This window comes from Aspergillus nidulans, chromosome VI, assembly GCF_000011425.1.
Source record: "Aspergillus nidulans FGSC A4 chromosome VI".
Taxonomy (NCBI): domain Eukaryota; kingdom Fungi; phylum Ascomycota; class Eurotiomycetes; order Eurotiales; family Aspergillaceae; genus Aspergillus; species Aspergillus nidulans.
Window position 1 is genome coordinate 528,401 of NC_066262.1, and position 19,277 is coordinate 547,677.

At 49.2% G+C, this 19,277-nt stretch overlaps 6 protein-coding genes across 6 annotated transcripts, besides 1 other annotated feature; 3 read left to right on the forward strand and 3 right to left on the reverse strand.

Moving 5' to 3' along the window:
* Positions 1–19,277: part of a sequence feature (contig 1.169 1..351151(-1)) that runs on past both edges of the window.
* On the forward strand, positions 4,628–6,541 carry ANIA_09069 (glycosyltransferase family 2 protein; the record flags this gene model as incomplete). The annotated part of the gene is made up of 5 exons (XM_677246.2): positions 4,628–4,912; positions 4,961–5,830; positions 5,882–6,045; positions 6,088–6,173; positions 6,374–6,541. The coding sequence occupies exons 1-5, from the start codon at positions 4,875–4,877 to the stop codon at positions 6,539–6,541; spliced, it is 1,326 nt and encodes a 441-aa protein (XP_682338.1). The 5' UTR covers positions 4,628–4,874.
* On the reverse strand, positions 8,366–9,850 carry ANIA_09068 (uncharacterized protein; the record flags this gene model as incomplete). Its single annotated transcript, XM_677245.2, has 2 exons — positions 8,533–9,850; positions 8,366–8,383 (listed from the first exon to the last, which is right to left on the reverse strand). The coding sequence occupies exons 1-2, from the start codon at positions 9,451–9,453 to the stop codon at positions 8,366–8,368; spliced, it is 939 nt and encodes a 312-aa protein (XP_682337.1). The 5' UTR covers positions 9,454–9,850.
* On the forward strand, positions 10,924–14,051 carry ANIA_09067 (protein tinC; the record flags this gene model as incomplete). The annotated part of the gene is made up of 4 exons (XM_677244.2): positions 10,924–11,295; positions 11,340–11,512; positions 11,559–13,434; positions 13,496–14,051. Exons 1-4 carry the CDS (start codon positions 10,964–10,966, stop codon positions 14,049–14,051), a joined length of 2,937 nt encoding a protein of 978 aa, XP_682336.1. The 5' UTR covers positions 10,924–10,963.
* ANIA_09066 (FAD-binding oxidoreductase) lies at positions 13,583–16,157 on the reverse strand. The gene is made up of 4 exons (XM_050612432.1): positions 15,817–16,157; positions 14,499–15,773; positions 14,280–14,455; positions 13,583–14,228 (listed from the first exon to the last, which is right to left on the reverse strand). The coding sequence occupies exons 1-4, from the start codon at positions 16,076–16,078 to the stop codon at positions 14,136–14,138; spliced, it is 1,806 nt and encodes a 601-aa protein (XP_050468356.1). The 5' UTR covers positions 16,079–16,157; the 3' UTR covers positions 13,583–14,135.
* Positions 16,301–17,939, forward strand: ANIA_09065 (putative mRNA processing protein (Mss51); the record flags this gene model as incomplete). The annotated part of the gene is made up of 3 exons (XM_677242.2): positions 16,301–17,162; positions 17,208–17,865; positions 17,915–17,939. Exons 1-3 carry the CDS (start codon positions 16,331–16,333, stop codon positions 17,937–17,939), a joined length of 1,515 nt encoding a protein of 504 aa, XP_682334.1. The 5' UTR covers positions 16,301–16,330.
* On the reverse strand, positions 17,955–19,195 carry ANIA_09064 (L-iditol 2-dehydrogenase xdhA). Its single transcript, XM_677241.2, has 3 exons — positions 19,165–19,195; positions 18,994–19,116; positions 17,955–18,945 (listed from the first exon to the last, which is right to left on the reverse strand). Exons 1-3 carry the CDS (start codon positions 19,189–19,191, stop codon positions 18,016–18,018), a joined length of 1,080 nt encoding a protein of 359 aa, XP_682333.1. The 5' UTR covers positions 19,192–19,195; the 3' UTR covers positions 17,955–18,015.

Below are 19,277 nucleotides of genomic sequence, written 5' to 3' on the forward strand. Positions count from 1 at the left end.
ACGTGCAGACTGGATGGAGCATCCAAATCCATCTAGCCCATCCTGTTAAGCGCCTAAGCCGCTGCCACTACGCCCTGTACCTGAGGCTTTGACGTCATTGTGTCAAAATTTGGGCAATATCGGTGTTCTAGACAAGGTTGTCTGCCGGTTGACTCTACATCGCTGTGCTTATCCCGTAGGTGAGTTCACAGGACCAGAGCCTTATAGTAGCTTTTCATTATCGTCTTGCGCCCTGCCTTGAAATCTGATGCAGATATCATCTACCATGACTCAAGCCGGTTGAGAGGTGGGATCTTGATTACTGCGTAGACTCCGGAAGGACATGGCGCCGATTGCCCAGGTACTACTTAGTACTGGTGGGCAAATGGTACCTGCATTTTGGCTCCTAGGAGTACTGCACATCAAGAGGCACCGTTTACGGACTGCATCTCGGTTGCCAAAACGGCCCGAGGCAAGCTCGATGACAGGCTTCCACTCAAGGCAAAAGAGGGGGGTTGTTGGAGCGCCGCAGTTGATAGGCTGACCCCAGCATTAATATGGCACGGAATTTAGAGCGGCCGAGTTGGATTGGCGCATCACAAGGCCCTAAATTAATAATCGTCTAAGTTATAAGCCTAAGAGAGCAACGACTCATGGGTCAAGGACTTCTCTGGGGGCCCGGACTTGAAGCGCAACAAAAGAGCGAAAACAAGAGCGAATGAATGGTTCGCTTTTATTGCACGGTTATTAGGTGCATTAGCGCCGCAGTAGCGTCTGTCACTAGCCGCCATCATGATGGAGTATCAAATCAAGTCGGCATCCTGGCTGGAGCTCTGCAGGCTGTCTAGGCCAGCCGTTTCGCAATGATAAGCCATGGTTGAACTGTGCCAGTGTAGATCACTCCTTGACGAACAAGGAGGTCCTCCGTTAACTTCTCATCCCGCGGCAAAGCTAGCGCAACACGGCTCAGTGGTCAATGTCATATAATTTCTTTATGATGAATAAAAATCATGATTCGACCAGATAGCAGTGGCTCCTGAAAGACAGCTTCCGCAATCGGCCATTCCCGTCAAAGGCTCCACCGGTCGGTATGGAGTCTAGTGGCGGGACTGTTCGGCGTATATACTCCACCAGTAGAGGATAATACACCTGTGTTGTGAGGACAGCTCGCTCAAGCTAGCTCGTTTGGATTTCCTCATGTGTACTTTGCAGTTGTGCTTCATTGCGCTGGTGATCTAGAGACAACGAGTCTCTCTCTTCGTCTTTGACGCGCGCTGTTAGTGGTGTAAATTTTGATAGGGTTGACAAAGGACGAGAGAAGTGCTCAGAGTCAGTACTGGCTAAAAGGGTCGGGGTAGCATCTACTAACCGCTCGCGAACTTGGAGACTTATCTGGGATTGGCACAGTAATATAATAGATTAACGGTGGAAGGTAAATAGACTGACCCTAGCATGTGAAGGCCGCGCCTTTTTCAACTTCCCTCGATCCTTTTACTGGGTTCGTGGACATGCGCAGCCAATTCTCCTAGGAAGATCGGAAACGGCACTTCGAGCAAGTGACGGCGACCAAGGTCAGTGCAGTACAGTAGCTAGTAGTTAGCCGGAGAAAACGTTCTGGGGCAACAAGGGCGGCAGTGGAGCGCCGGGGCTAGGATAGCAGTAGCGTGGTATTAAGGAACATTGAATATTTCAAATCCCGCGTCTTTCCATACTCAAGTGTATTGGAAAAAACAAAAAAAGAGGCAGGTGCACATAAACTCTCGCGACAACGAATATAATAGGTTTTTTGAAAAACCGCCATGCTCGACGACAGAGGGGAATGTAGCAGTGCCAATATTCGACCAGCGCGCTCTCTCGCAACGTTGCGACGCTACAGCTGACTATCGCAAAAGGTTCGCTGGGTCGTTCCACCTGAGGGTCAAGTGGACTGTGGAGTCCAGTCAGCGTCTGGTCCGTGCAGTCGAGATACGCGTCTGTTTCACTCCCGGATGTGTTTGAGCAAATAAACTCGACATTCTCCAGCAAAATGATGCTGTGGTCGCTATTTCTGGTGAAAACGACGCAGACGGGCGGTATACGGCGTTATCTTGTGGCTGTCATCTGCGTGGTGTCAGCGTTTTTGGATCTTCCCCTTCGGTTCAGGTTCCGAGGCAAAACAGGTGACCTATGAGATGCATCTCGCCCGATGTGATGCGACATTGTACTTCCGCTCTGGGCATCTACGTCAACGATTCTGGTCATGATCTACTTATGGGGAGCTAGGTACCATTATACGCAGTCGACTAGAGAAGAAAAGGCTGGACTTGTACTTCTCGAGTACTTTCCGAACCGCCCTCGAGCCAGGTGCAAGACGACCGAAATGCAAGCCGGCATCATAGGAGCAAGGGCGTGCAGATGGCGACTGGGGTACCGATGCTCGAAAAGTCTTGGTTGCACCCCGTTTGAGTGACCTGCAGGCCCTTGATCATCTCTCGCAAGACTAGACCTGGATTGATTGTCTGGGCATGAACGCCGTGCGACAGGATTCGACTAGAAGCCTCAGCGAGCTTATGCAAAACATAATTCGCCCAGGCTGGCTTTTATCCGGTTGGAAGCTAAAAGAGTTAGCAGTCATTCCTTAGTTAGAAGTGAGAAACAGGTTACCGTTATGGACCAGTGAGTCCGAGCGCAACGGATGGAGAGATGGCGCGAGAATTTCTGGCCTCGCTTATCGTCCGCGGAAAGGTTATTCTAGGGAAAAAGCCTTTATGAGAACAGGATCCACAGCAGCTCCGTTCGACGCGGTTAGTCTTTGTATCGTGTGCTGTGGCTAAAACAGACGAGCATCGGACAGCACTTGCGAATCGTGAGTCGTGCAAGTGTCATGGTCCCATCAGGCGGCGGCAACCGGGGATCGCCATGAATCGTAGATGACAGGAACGGCAGTTAGCACGCAACAGAAATGATTCCAAATACCACTACTACACCTCCTACCTGGAAACTCCGAATGATCTTGGTACACCGGCTCCGAGACAGCTGAATAATTGACGAGGCCCCAAATCACGTTCGGCAATAAATGATCGCGAATGAAAAATATTGTAGATAATAATAAATGTTAATGTCCATGCTGCGCGGCTGACGGGTGGTTTGTCACGTTCCGTACCACTCGGCTCCCCAGTTCCCCACCACTACGACAGCAATGCTTGCGCTTGCCGTTCGACAGTCCTTACCTAGCCTGTGCGTGCTGCTTCAGTCTGGCTGGTGCATTGTTAATTCACGGGGTTGGTACGATCGCCGCTAGGATCACCAGCTATCGCTCCAAGCATTTTGCCGGGCTGGCTGCGATATCCTTCAAGCAGCAGGCTGTCCTCACCTTAGCATCTGACAAGATCCGTAAGCATTGTAACCTATAACCTGTCCTACATCCCCCCCTCCCCCACACTCAAGGTTTCGATATCTGCTACTTGTGGTTCGGGAGCGGGGGGTCTGATAACAGGCCGAGCCTATCCAGGGGAAGGCGAACCGCCGAGTCCTCAAGAGTACAGAGTACAAAGTAGCCTCCTTCAAACGCCGAAATAGAGTTTTATGACTGTCAATCAACGTCTACGGATATATTAGCCCTTATTTTGAAAATACACCTGACTACTCCATAGTTTCCCCTTAACTTCAGTCATACCATGGGTCATGGAATTTAGATTGTGTGTTCTACGCCGATCATTGGTAAAAGTAGCCCCGAGCCCGAAGCGTCAGCTTGAATGCAAGAGTTCTATTTTGGACCTCGTCATTCTATGGATTTTGGATAATTAAGCAGACATACGAGGTACTTTCGATGCAGGAAGTATTCCAGAGTACTACCCACATTTTGACAGCAAGCACCGAAGGCTGGCTCTGCAGTATGCCCACGCCTCACTCTGCAGCCTGCGCTGCTGTTCTAGTCGCGAACAAAGCACACGACGACTGTCTGGATACTCAGTACGCCTTAATCCAGACGGTCTCCAGACGATAGCGTCGGATCTAATCAGCGTAGTCAATTATCTACCGGGGTTGAGCTGGCCTTCTCGCATCTTCGGCCCAGTCGCGCTGCAATTTCCAATCAAAGTACCACCAAAGTACGAACTTCTCTACGGTATGGGATGATAGTTTTGATTGAAACCGAATCGGGGAGTCGCTGCATACCTCCCTGCTAGCATGACTCTAAGCCGAAGCCTTGTCTACGATGGCAACAACGTCGATAAAAATAATAATACCTTTTCTGAGCCCGGCGCCCGCCCATATTATTATCATTATGGCAACGAGTCGACCTGGCTGGGCAGCGACTCGCTCAATCGTCATCCACCATCCCCACTCGCTACTGCAGTAGTTGAAGCTCGTGCGCCGCCAATCCTTTCTCCACCCGCAAAGCATCCTCCATCAACTCATCTAGGATTCTAGATCAGGGTCCCGTCTGACGCACGAGGCAAATTACACATGCAGCCTTCTGAAAACGACAATCGTGAACTGGAGCCCTTATTTCTGCTCCGACCATTGGCTCATGGACGCGCTGGATACCGGTTGAACGTGCCAGCCCTAGCTACCCTCAACCTCTTTCGCCGGCAAATAAAAGTCTCCAATGCTGCTGTCAGAGAGGCTCGATCTTTGCCTCTTGCTAAATATTTTTTCTTATGTGACTTGGGAGGCAATTTCCTCAAGCCTTCAAGACATTCGTTTCATCGCGACTCATATCCCGCTCTTTTCTCTTTTCCTTTCCTTCCTTTTCTCAACTTGGTTGGTAGCTGTCTGCCTGGTTGACAAAAATTTGGAAGAACAGGGATCGTTTGGCACATTGGGCACCGCATTCAATGTACGCGATTGACAGCTGAGGACAAGGTTTGCAGTGAAGTCGATAAACGGCATCGTTCTAGAGTTTGGCAAGAATAATGCACATAACGTATATGCGAGCGTTCATCGCTCTTTTGTAAGTGCTTCGGATCCATTATGAGGTCTCTTGCTAACATTTTTTCAGTGTCTACCGGTATTTACGTCTTGTTGTGAATCTCATTTCATTCTATACATTCAAGCCTATCCCTCCCCCCGAGGATTCAAGATTGACGTCAAGTGATGTGACGGTCATAATCCCTACGCTGGATGGCTGTGGTGAAGAATTGGAGAGGACGATCGAAACCATCCTGACGAATAAGCCCCATGAGCTGCTTCTTGTTACAATTGAAGCAAACAAGAAGAAGGCTGAAGAAATGCTAAGCCGCATGCCCGCCGCCAAATCGAGAATCCGCCTGTTTACTGTCACCCACCCTAACAAACGCCGGCAAATGACTAGAGCTATCCCAGAGGTTACAACGACGATCACAGTGTTCGCGGATGACGATGTAATCTGGCCACCAAAGGTCCTCACCTGGATGCTGGCGCCCTTCGAGAAAGACGACCGATATGGAGGCGTGGTGACATGCCAGAGGCTCAAACGCGCTACTTCGCCTACCCTGTCACAGCGAGTCTGGGGATTTCTTGGAGCTCTCTACCTGGAACGGAGAAACTTTGATTGCGCCGCGACTACCCACATTGACGGCGGACTCCCCTGTATGTCCGGACGCACTGTCGCGTACAAAACCAGTATTCTGCAGGATGATGCGTTCACGTACGCCTTCACTAACGAAGGATGGTGGTTTGGCAAATACCAATTGAATGCTGACGATGACAACTTTATCACTCGATGGATGGTCTCACACGGCTGGGAAACTTTCATGCAATACCATCCTGAAGCGGAGGTTCAAACCACTTTGGAAGATAATCCTACTTTCTTGAAGCAATGCACCAGATGGTCTCGGAGTAATTGGAGGAGCAATCTCACTAGCATGTTCGATGAGGGGCATATTTGGCAGTAAGTAACATTTTCATTATATCTAAGTGAACAGTCGCTAACAGCTTATAGCCGTCAGCCTTGGAGCGCGTATGCCGTTCATATGACGACCCTCTCGCCCCCAGCTCTTCTCGGCGATCTAGGCCTTATTTTCCTCTGTCATAAGGCTACTGCCTCCTGGGACGAACATGCCCATATGCTGGCAATGTCGTTCCTTGCCGCCTGGATGTTTGTCAGTAAATTTATCAAACTCCTAGGCCATTACATACGATTTCCAGTTGACTGGGTTTTTCTTCCTGTGTCGATTCTTTTCGGCTATTTCCACGGTGCGATTAAGATGTACGCTGTGATGACACTTAGTGCAGTACGTACCCTTTCCCCCTTGACAATCAGCTACAATGCACCGTATTCCAGTTACGCTTTGGGTTCCCTACAACTTCCCCGGCGGGCATCCATCTGCATCCTCATCAATTATCCATTGGATTCTCTTCACCTTTGCTGTGTCAATGAAAGTCACATTCGCAATACGTCCTGTGCTAGGCTAACTGCCCTCTCTAATTTCAGACAACTTGGGGTAGCCGAGAAGGTGCCGATGATTTCGATGAGGAGCGCATGAAGAGGCGACCCGATGCCGATCCTCTCAAAAAACCCTACTATCATAAGTTCAGACTTAATGCGAATGATTTCCATCATCGACTAGTGCCTAGTGTAACCTCGGCCGATATCTCCTGACTTTCTATATTCACAGTACAGGGTGCCATGTCGGCGTGCTGATTGTTTGGACTTTACGAAGAAACGGTTTATGACTCGATCCTTGTGAGAGCAATGCGAGGAACTCCCCCAAACTCCTCATCTCCAGCCAACATCGCCCCGGCCGATGTATCATTCGTGCTTGCTGTCGTGAGAACCGCTAGAACAGCTTTTCCACGCTCGGCTTGACTTGCACATATGGCAGTCCTATTCTTTGTTGCGCAAATTTATTTATATGTTTTCTGTGTAAATTACAAAAGCGTGGGCGGGTTCTCGTCGCTTCATTTTCCTACCTTTTGATTAAAAACTGCTGTTTTATCGTTTTTCCTTGTTAGATCAATATTGGGAGGCTTTCTGAGAGTTCGTTTTTTTTTTTTACTTGTTAATTCCACGATATTAATATCTAATCAGCTTCTTTGAGTTATAACATTGCTGGAATCATGCGTCTTTATAGAAATGCCTTAACATATGTGTGTCCCTAACGTTAATCCTGCACAAGCAAATGTCCGTAAACTCAGGTTCAATAAAGAGTTTCCATGCTCAACATATACTTGCATTTCTACAAGGGGGTTGAAGGCAAGTGAAGAGTCTTGATTAAGCAAGAATAATATGAGATGAAGTAGTCAGGCAATCAGTTGATACCTAGCACATGTTGCATCTTATTTACATAGCCACGCCAACTCCACAACTGTCATCCATAACTCTTCCACTGTCCACTGTCTGTTGTGCGGTGTGCATCCTGTTGCCAATTTGTCATTACATCATGCTAACAGGAAATAAGGGAAATTTCTCATTTTATCTTTTCATCATGGTAAGTACGGTCTTGAGCAGTGGAAGAATGATCTTGGCTAACATTCTCAGTACGTTACTACGAGGTCTAGCGTCGCTGTATGAAACACGTTTCAAAAGATAAATACCCAAGAAACCACACATGGTGATTAGCGTGAGAAATATCAGTTTTGCACTCGCACGCTGTCATTATGTAACCAAGAGCTCTTTGCCCTAGTTACGTCCGATGCGTATATACAAGAGATATGCAAGGGGGCAGATTCTGCGCTTATCAACATAGCCAAGTTTTAACGTTGATGAAAACCTAATTAGGGAGACACTCAATGTATTGCACGGCACCCAACCTGAGAAGAAAGCGGCAATAAGATCGTGCCTGGTGGAGGGGTATTGCGAATCCGAAATGCAACGCACGCAAACAATTCCAACCGGGCTGATGAGCTCCTGTTCGATCGAGGGCAAAATGTCAAGACGATCATATTGCGATAACCAGTTTGATGGATTTCTCAGCTACTTTTATCTAGCTGACAAAATCCTCTTACATCCAACATCCAGGCTGCGCAGTTGGTTTCCTGAATGCGAATCTTTTGTTCGCTGCCACGAAAAGCTCGAGAAGTCATTTATTCAGAGATAAACTACTGCATCGCTGCTTTCATAAAAGCTGAAGGCGAGAAATAATCACCACCATCAGCCAGAGTTCCAAACTCGATTAAGTCCAAGGTACCCTTCTAGCCACAGCACTAGGACCTGTCCCATTATTGCATTGATCGTGTTCTTTCGTATCAATATTCAAGTCTATTATAAAATCAGAGTCCGTTTGACCGAAACTAAAAGTAACGGAAGCATGCTTTCCACAAGTTCCTGTATACTCTCTTAGGGTTACCTCCAGAGAAATTTTGTTGGTTGATTATACGACCAATGAGCTTGACCCGGTAGTAGCGAGTAGTAGAGACATCGTTCCTTCTACAGTCATATCTTGTTCACTAGACTGTACGGCTGATGCATCTAGACTACCTAGGTCTAGATTTTCCGGTGCGGCTAGGAAATCCAATAGCACATATTCAGGAAGAGGTTAGCTAGTGTAAATACGAACTGGTATAGTTGCTCTCAAGGTTGGTATAAAAAGACGCTTTATGTACATGATAGAACGAGATACCCCACTCATATAGTCAGCTCAAGCTGCGCACCTTCCTTCTGAACTTGAATATCCTAGTTCGCAGCCAAGTAAGGAAAAGCATCCAAGTGCTTTTTGACTGGGATTTCCAGCTCCCCGGGGTAGATTGTTCTGTGGTCCGACGCGGGCCATGGTTATCATCAGGATCAAGACCCCAACTCTTCTCCCGTATATCGTCCTTGATTGACGTTCGGTGACTTTGCCTCTCTTTCCGTTTTGTTTGCCTCTCTTCTGCTTTGATACGCTGTTCTTCGAATTTCCTATTCTTGGCCGCTTCCTTTTCTTCAAACGCCTGGCGTGCTGCTTGGATTGTGGCTGCTCGAGACACAGGGTCCATGCTCGTCCTTGTTCTGGAGCGAAAGACAAAATCTAGAGACGAACGGGACGTGGGCGATGTTGTATCTAACGTGCTGGCGTTTTCTCGTGAATATCCGAAAGACGCGCGGCCGGTTACATTGGTCTGTGACGCCCCTGGAGTAAATGTTGTGTCCGGGAAATGCAATGACAAGCGTGGCTTGGGCCCTGAAGACACGGAATCATTTGCATACTCCGAATCTTCCTGATGAGGGTGACCCTCAAAATAGGAAGTTTGGCTTTGTGTCAATAAAGGAGGAGTATACGCGCGCGGAGCGCGGCGCATCGGATGGACATACTGCGAGCCTGGTTTGCCCATACTCGAGCTGCTAGCTGTGGAAAGCTGAGAGGTTCCGCTCGTAGATCGACGGTGCAAGTCGGATAGTTTCCTCCTGGTCGGAAAGTTGGTGTATAACTCTGTGCCCTTGTCATCTGTGTAAATCCCTAGTCCCTCCTGTTCAAACGAGTGCCGCGAGAGGTCAATCGACGTAGACGATGAACCATCCCGTGAGACTCGTTTCAGCAAAGGTTTGATTTGTGCTTTGGAAATGTTTTTGCGATCAGTTCTCTGAGCAGACATGTCTTCTTGCGCTTCGCCTGAATTGCTCACAGGTGTCCGGAATAAAATGTATTCCAGGGTCGTCCGAGTAGTGAGTTCTCGACAATAAACTCGGCCTTAACTATTGCGATCTCGGCCAACAGAACACCTACACACAGTCGAGGAGATAGATGACATGTAGATGTGCTTTTTGAGTTGAACTCGCTTGATGATACTTGAGTGCGGTAAGCAGTGACCCCGTCGCCCCCTCACCTCCTCTTTGTCGTTCCTGGTAAAACTAGGAACGAAATGATTTAATGATGAGCCCTCAAATGCATGGTTACGCGGTATGAGTTAGGAATTTGGAAGCGTTCAGAAACTCGACGATAAGGAGCGAGCGATCTAAATTATAATCCGAGACGCGTATATCGCTCCGCCGTAAGAATATGGAGCAAAAGAAATTTAGAGGATGTAAGAAATTAGAGATGAATAGATAAAAAGAAGCTGGAGAGGTGGGCTGACTTTGGGGGAGGAGACGGCGGTGAAGATACAGCAGCGGACCTGGAGGGCTGGCTCCTGAACGCTATCTGGACGGATGCGGAGATATTGGTCGGTGTGACCAACCAGACTGTCCAATCAAGCCGGGCAAGTATCCATCACCCATGCACGCTGCACGCTGCAACAGAAATGGCTGCATTAGATCATGGAGCCTTGGAGATGTCTTCTAGTCGCTCAAGAAGTCGGCATAGTTCTAGAATTGTCTACCTACCTGTCGCTCCTCGAGTCCTGACGTCGTTACGCATCTGTACCTGCAAATCGGGCCTTCGGAGGCTGTTCAGGTGGTGGCCCGACTATGTACTACTACTATGTACTAGTCTAGTCACCTTACCAACTACTGAACTCCACCGTACCTATGTAATTCTCTGGGTCTCACAATGACTTTGTGGATCTTTAGAACACTCAAAACCGGAAACATCAGTGATGGCCAGTCCAACAATAATATCTACTCCGAATACCACTGAGTAGAAGCTTCACCATTCTTATACTCGACGCATCACTAATCTGGAAAATAGTCTTGTGAAGGTATCCCCTACTAACTGTCGACATAGCTCAAAATTTTGGAGATTCTTTTTTTTTTTCTTTCATAATTTATTTTGGTAGGAGATATTTTTGTGGAAAATTGGTGTGCAGCGATAAGGTACTGGTCAGCCACCACCTAAGTATTTCGTCCTGATCCTCGATTGCTTTTAGGCATTTGATCATGTATGTCGCGACGTAGTTTTGCGGTCTTCGTAATCCTCACGAATTCTAGCGGGCAAACATTAGTGGCAAGAAGCAGTACCGAGGCCGGGATGCTCATCATTACTCTTGTAGTTATGATCGGAGCCTTGTGCACCTGATGGCGGGGCAGCTGAATCCCCCGCCATGTTTCAGCTTCGTCAACTTGTCTTCCTGAACTTTCTCCCATCATACTACTTTTCCGTCTGTCTTGCTGATTTTTTCATTATCAACCGCGTAAAGCCAGAAACTTACCGTCTGCGAGCCAGAAGTTATGGGTGTCTCTTTTCAGAAGCTGTGCCTTCTCCTTTTCGTTATAGTTTCCTTGTCTGGAGGAGCCCACGCCTTCGGAGCTGGGAATATCGCGTCAATCTCCAAGATAGAAGGCCAGAACTGGCGTCATGGAGACATTGAAGATGCTCTTCTAGGCTTGTTTTTGGCTCGCGCTGCTGGAGGCCGGAAATTCAACAAACTTGATGTGCAGCGAGTTTATTTCGGAAATTGGCTGCGGGATTACAGCCAGGCCGTAGACGTTGGAACTGTAAAATATGTTAGCGCCGAGGCTATTCGAATCCTTTTATGGGTTCTCGGTTTTCTGAGTTTTGGGTATGAATACCACAATGTCTCCAAGGATTTTACTGAATATTTAGATATGGTACGAAGGAGTTCGAAGTCACAACAGAGCGTTTGGGGTGCTATCAGCCCACTGAACATATTGATAATCCTCTTGGATACGCTGAAGGCGAAGACGCCCGAGACTATGACCGGCGCCTCAGGGGCCCGGTTGATGAGGAGCGTGAACTGGCTGTTGATCCTAAGACAGGTGAGCTGCATTTTCTACTTCTCTGAATTCAGCTAATACCCTGCAGGCCTCAAAAACTACATAGCGAATGAGCGCATAAATATTGCAACTTCGGCTGCCCTTGTACGACGGCTATTCGGCCGATGCGTTCAATTGGGCCGGAGATACGCGAGGTCTAGGAATGACGAAGATCTGCATGAAGCTCTCCGTCTACTTGGAACCGGTTTGCATTGCCTGGAAGATTATGCGGCCCACTCCAATTATGTCGAGCTAAGTCTCATTGAACTTGGTGAATCAGAGGTATTTCCGCATGTCGGCCGTGATACTAAGGTCGAGATCGAAGGGGTGTCAGATCCGGTTTATCCTATTGTGACTGGCACCTTTGGCGGGGTAGATTTTTTTCACTCTGTGCTCGGTGAGATATCGGACAAGGCAACGCAGTCCGAGATCCAAGAATTGGAGGGTGCTATCAATGAATCCCAGAACGGTTCACCGTCTGATAGTTTCCTTCAGAATCTACTCGACAAAATCCCTGAAGGGTTGATTGGGAACAGCGACGAAAAAGTGAGTAGGATGGATGAGCTCAAGGCCGAGTCAGAGGACGCAAAGAAGCAAAACAGACATGTTTCTCCTCGCCAACCAGAAGAGTGGACTAAATACCTCGATGACGTCCAAAAAAAGATCTATCCCGTTCTGGAGTGGCACGATGAATTGCTCAAGTCTATAAATGAGGCTATTGAAAAGATCCCGGTCTTGCCGGAGCTAATTGAACAAGTGCAGGAACAGATAACCATTGCTGTTTTCTCAATTCTTGCACCCTACGTCCTGCCCATCCTTCAGCAGGTGAAAGCTGAGCTGCAGACTGGATCATCCGAAGTCATCCAGAGCAGCAGGGATCAGCAACATGTGGTCTTTAACGATGATTCTTGCAGCAATCCCACTCATTCGATGCTTTCCAAAGATCACTTTTCAAATATTCTTAATGAACCGGCCGGTCGTGTCGCTTCCCAAATTGTCAAATGGACAGTGCCGCAGCTGATGGAGCTATGGGATGATGAAGAGGCTGACATAGAACCAACCCTGGATAGAATCGTTTCCGGTGTCTTCCATCACCCGGCCTCGCGACGTGGTGGAAGAGATGGCGCCAGAGAAATCCGTCGAATTATGTTTGAGACCGTGCAAAAGTGGTGGGAAGGGAAATCGGAACGCGAGATTCGCAGTCTCCGTGAGCAGCTTTCCCGCGAAGGTGTACGGGAGGGCAGGAATCACAAAGAGAGCGTGCACGATTCTGGACATGGCTGTGGAAAACCACTTAGCCTGCACAAGGGCCCGCAGAATTCCAGTCAAAGAAGGAAGCCCGAAGTCGGTCGCATCGAGAAAATAGCTTCAGAAGCTGCTGGTGGAGGGGCTCTGGGTGGCCTTGTGGGCGGGCTTGTAAGTGGCGTCAGCTCGATGTTGCTCAACGAGTCTGGAGGAAAATCGGGCGAAGAACACAGTTACCAAAAACATGGGTCTCTAGATGAAGAACGAAATGAAGAGCATCATTACTCGACTAGACGCCGCCGGGACTCGAACGAGAAAGATGGGCATCAACATCGCAAGGATCATGGCCGAGAGCAGTTTGGATCACCCAAGGACAGAAAGCATTCCGATGATGAACACAAGCGGCACAAACACCATCGCAGACGTTCTAGCAAGCATCGAAGCCATGAACGTTCCCGTTCAAATGAACGTAGCAGTGACTCTGAGAATGAGCGAAGCGAGCACGAATACCAGTATACACGACGTGAACATCAGTATGACGATGGACAGCGCCAGTATGTTCATCAAACTTCTGAGAAATATACCGAGCGTGGCGGATACAGAGCGGAGTATACTGAATCGAGTTCTGGGTATAATACTGTGACCCGGACCGGACACTTCCAGGACAGCATGCCTAGACAGTAAGTCCACTTCCCACCGGGTACTGAACAGTACGGTTGCAATGGGCTAACAAACGACAAGGGAGTTTTCTTCCGGGTATGTGGGTTCACAACGAGAGTATGGTGGCCCGGCTAGTGAATATGGCTTGCGCAGTGGTTATGGTTCTGGAAGCAGTCACGGCGCTCGTGATGACCATGGCGCTCGCGATGAGTATGGCTCTCGCGGCTATGGTGAAGCTCATGATCAATATGGTGCATCGGGTGATGGATATGGCTCGCGCGGTGGTTATGGTTCTGGACGCAGTCATGGCGCTCGCGATGAGTATGGCTCTCGCGGGTATGGAGAATCTCATGGTCAATATGGTGCATCAAGTGATGGATATGGCTCGCGCGGTGATTATGGTTCTGTCGGCCACGTCCGTCATGATGAGTATGGATACACTTCCAAAGGTGAATACGAACCTCAAGGATACGAACGCCAAGGATCTCAACTTCAAGGTGGATATGGATCTCGCGATGACTATGGCTCTCGGAATGAATACCATTCGCAAGACGGTTACAGACGACAGAACTACGGCAAATATTCGCAAGGCGAACACGGCCAGCGTGGTGATGAGGACAGGAGTTACGGGTACTAATCGCAGAGTCTGAAGCTGCTTATGTATTTAGAAAGCTGCTTATGGATTGCTGTAGCGAATAATCTGCTAGGAACCTATCAAACTCTACCATTCCTTAACCTGCCCGGGCTTTGGCTGCTCAACTCGGATAACCTTGTCACAATTCAGTAGGCGAAGGGGATCCAGAGCCAGTTTAAGCTGTACGAACAACATTAGCAGCCATGGTTGCGAAAGAGGAAAGCAGCTTACCCGTCGCATAGCGTCCACCGTTGACTCCCCCAGTTCATGCGGAAGGTAGTCTCGTTTTATTAGGCCAACACCATGTTCCCCAGTCACAGTGCCTTCCATCTCAACAGCTCGCTTTACCATGCGGTGGACAACACCCTCTGCGGTCTGCCTTTCCGCATCATTCCACAAAATGATTGCTAACCAAGTCAGCACTGCCCTGAGTTTTTATGGTTAACTTACCATGGAAATTTCCATCCCCGACATGGCCACAAATGCCAGCTAGTAGCCCACTCTGCGTCATGTCTTGCTTTGTAGCTTCAATAATGTCAGGAAGCCTGCTCATAGGAACTGCCACATCTGTCGTCCATACATGGTCCTCTGGACCTCGCCTCATAGCCATGACACTCCAGAGAGCCTCTTTGCGAGCACTCCAGAGAGAGCGCATCTCCTCATCACCTCGCGCAAATTCGAAGCTTTTGGCCTGGGATGAAGATGCGAGCTTTTGAACTAATCCGATTTGCTCTTTGACGCCGTTTGGTGTCCCGGCGAACTTGAAGAAGATCGTGGGTGCTTCCTTCCATTGCCTGGATGTGGTTCCGCTGGCATTGATGCATTTCATTTGCACATCATCCAGAATCTCGACGCCTGCAACGGGGATTCCTTCCTCCACGACTCGGGTGACACACAGAGCTGCGCTATGGACTGAAGGAAAGCTTGCAACAGCAACACTCTGGCTCTTGGGCTTAACTGTTAGCTTCAATGTGGCTTCTGTGATCAGCCCTAGCGTGCCCTCGCTACCAATGAACAAACGCGTCAGATCGTAGCCGGCGCTCGATTTTCGCGGACGCTGCTTCGTCTTGATGATCGTCCCGTCCGCAAGAACAACGGTCATCGAGAGAACCCAGTCTCGCATAGTTCCGTACTTATAGGCATTTGTTCCCGAACAGCCGGTGCCCACCATGCCACCTATCATGGCGCCAGGGCCAGGATCCGGAGGGAAAAAAAGGCCCTCCCCAGCCAACTCTTCATTCAGTTCCTCCCAGCCAAGTGCGGGTTGCACTACAACATCCAGATCACTTTTGTGTAATGCCAGGATGCGATTCATACGACCGAAATCAATGCACACCCCGCCTCTCGTGGGAGCAAAGTGCCCCTCTAGACTTGTTCCGCCCGAGTACGGTGTCACGGGTATGAGGCGTTGATGGCATACCTTCATGATACGAGAAACTTCCTCCGTACTTGACGGGTAAAGAACAAGGAACGGTTTCTCGCCTTCCTTGGTTTTATAGGAGGACCAGTCGGAGCCTGCATGCGAGGTTAGATCTGCATGCTCCGTAGAGACATTCTCCTTTCCTATAATCTCAACAAAATCCGCCCACGCGGCTTGCAGGTTTGACGGTGAAACATCGTGCCGCGGAGGTTCTAGTTCATATAGTTTTGTTGTGGAAGTCTTCGGGAGCTCCGCAGGTCTCATTGATCCTAGCCAGTATGCTCCAGTCGTAAAGAATATTAGTGCTAGTGAAGTCAGCATACGACTCTCATATGCGTGCCGACATACCGAACACCATAGCTGCATAGCGACCACCCTGCGACTGAGTCTGGTATTGGGCATACCGCTCCTGCTCTGCGCGCTCACGCCGCAACCGCTGTTGCGTACTTTCGTACAATTGATTTTTGAACGGCTGCGGCTTCTCGTCCGCATAATGGTATTGCCTTGAAGTCTGGATATTTCTCCGCTGAAGTAGCAAGTGCGTTCGACTGGGTTGTTGCGATACACGCAGTATCGGCCGGAAAAGCCGCATGGAGGTAAGTCGTACCATGGAGGGGTTCTCGTGCGGTTTATAGACTCTCCGCCGACTATTAGGATTGTGCGTGATTCCGTGAGATATCCCAGAGTTCAACGACCGACTAGTTGTGCGGCGAGCAGCAGAGTATACTGCGGGCTTATGCGGGTATAGTATGCGGAGCTAGCTTCAATCACGTGAGCTCAACTCCTGCGCTTCGGCGAAATAAATGTGCCAGCCAGTACATCATACGATTCCCAACTCAGAGCCATACTTTTAACCAACGAAATGGCGGCCGAATTCACCTGTGGCCGTTGCCTGCAGGCTTTACGAAGAGGCATTCTCTCTTCCAGATCGCCTCTACGAGCACCTTATGCTGTTAGTTCGAAACAGGTACATGGGTCGTCCGCAGCCTTGACGCGTGGATTGGAGTCTCGCAGGTCTTCAAGATACTTGCTGGCGCCAAAACTAGCCTCATTACCTACTGCAGCACCGATAATCCAGAAAGCGACATCTGCGACATCAAACGGGCCCAATTCCCGCCCTCTCTTGAAACCGAATAACCTATTCCACGACTTCACCCAGTCTCCGTCGCCTGAAATTCGTCAACGTGCGGCCTTCATCAAACAGAACGCTTTCTGTCCTCATCCCAGTCACCAGCAGACCCGAGTACCTGTATCCCCGCACGATCCAGAATCGCGCAAAAGCCTCACGAATGCCAGCCTCCCCCCGGCTCATTCGCATTTTGAGTGTCCAGATTGTGGTATCCCGATCTACTGCTCTGAGGGCCACTGGATGGATGATTTCGAAGCCCACTTAGAAGTTTGCGAGACTCTTAGGCAGATCAACGAGGACGACCATGATCTGCGCTCTGGGCGTTTTTTCCCGGAGTTTGTAATGCCCGGCCTGCAAGATGAAAACTTCGTCATAAACATGACGAACTGGGATACTTTTCTTTACACAAGAGAGTTTGATGCGATTAATGATGACCGGAGTATGCGGCAGGTGACGCGGATGCTGACATACCCGCTCACAATCGGAAGTGTATTGCATGAACTGAGCCCTTATAGCATCAGAAAAAATCAGAGACTTACAACCGAGGGTCTTAAGAGTGTGAGCGGTAAGCTTTCTGGTACTAATTTTTGACACCGCTAATCACTGTTAGCCCTTCGATACTCCCTACATCCGCCTAGGACCGGGGAGGGCGTCGATATCCAGGGCCTGCGAGTAAAAGCACCTCCTGTGCGGATCTTTATCCTAGGAGCGCGCGCTGAATCATCTCTACCTCGCGATGTGTGGCTTCAACTCAGCCATATTTTCCCACGGTCTCTCATCCATCTCATCTTCATCGGCCCTGAGAGCATGGCGAACCGCGACGAGGAGTTTCCCCTGCCCGAGCGCACGCCTGAGAACCCTTTCGGAGGAATTGTTGAAGACAGACTAGGTGGTCAGATGAAAATAACAACATATGTGGATTATTTCCACACGATGTATAAGGCACAATACTTTCAGCCTTTCGACCCCTACCTGGACTGCATTGTGCTCTTCCACCCCGGTCTTGGACACCCTGCCAGCTCCCACGAGTGGGAGGAAACATTGCCTCTGCTGCTGGAGACCAAGGTTCCAATCATCACCACTGGCTATACACAGTGGGATATGGAGAGAGATATCAACTGGGTGCGTGAGAAGTGTGCCGGCGAATTTGACATTCTACTCGAGCCCGGTGAGAATATATTCCGTAGTCTGCGGTGGGATCTTAATGACCTTGACCCACATGACATTTCTTGTGGCAACTGGGGTTTGTGGGCGTTCAGAGGGAAGAGGTATGATCTTTGTCCTATTCAAGGTTGCTGATGGCTAATGAGTTCATAGATATGAGGCGACGTTTAAAGCTTAGTATGTAAATCATATAGTGTAAATTAGTAAATTGAAAATGGTTATATCAGATTCACTATGTACGCGGCATCAAGCGCTTATGCGGCGCCAGGGCCAGCAATAAGCGTTTTAATGCCTTTTCCGGTTTTAACGTCCTTAAAAGCTTGCTCGGCGTCTTCAAATTTGACAATGCCAGTAATCAGTTCCTTGACGTTGATCTGCCCAGAAGCCACGAGTTGTACTGCCAGCTTATAATCACCACTACCATATCGGAAGCTTCCCTTGATATTCAGTTCCTTAGTGCAAGCCGCCATGATGGGGAAATTCATCTCACTCCGACCCATGCCACCTTGTACATAGGTGCCACCGGGGCGGAGAACATGGATACCCGTGTGAACTGACGGCTCAACACCCGAAGCATCAATCGCGACATCAGCACCCCTCCCAAGGTCATTCTCTGCAATCATGCGGGTAGCGTTTTCGGTCGCGGGGGCCTTCGACGGCTCGAATGTGGCTGTTGCGGCGAATTTTTTTGCAAAATCCAATCTTGGCTTTTGGATATCAACGGCTATGATTCTGATCGCACCGAAAGCTTTGGCTACCGCACAGCACAATAGACCCACTGGACCAGCTCCAAAGACTACAACGGTTTGACCCGGAGTAACATTCGCTTGTCTCACTATGTGTACGGCGACTCCCAGGGGCTCCATGAGTGCACCCTCGGGCAGGCTGATCGACTCGGGCAGTTTGTAACAGAAGTCTTCGGGCAGCGTGTAGTACTTGGCCAAAGTACCGTCATACGGCGGGGTTGCGGCAAAAGCCATTTTCTCACAGAGGTTGTACTTGCCCGCTTTGCAGGGCTCGCACCGTCGGCAGGGAATACCAGGCTCCATTGCAACGTGGTCGCCCACTTTTAGACTAGTGACGGCTGATCCAATTTGTGTGACTATTCCGGAAGATTCATGGCCGAGGACCATGGGTTCCTTGACTACAAATTGCCCAATAGCTCCGTGATCCCAGTAGTGAACCTGGTGTGTTAGCCCGATTGTCCCGGTCGTTTGTGGTCATGTACATACATCGCTGCCGCAGATGCCTGTGTATTTAACGTTCACGATGACATCATGAGGGCTTTTGAGCTTTGGGATGGGGCGATCCTCGAATTTGACCCGATGAATGCCTTCGAGGACGAAGGAGAGGTTCTACTTATATTAGTTTATACAAGTCAACCCAATTAGAGTAGCACATACCTGAGCTGTTGGGGTCTGTGAGCTCATTGTGTGGATTGAGTATAGATAATTGACAAAAGCATGCTTAGGCGAAGAGAGTGGCCGGAATTTATACCATGGCGTGGATTGTCAGT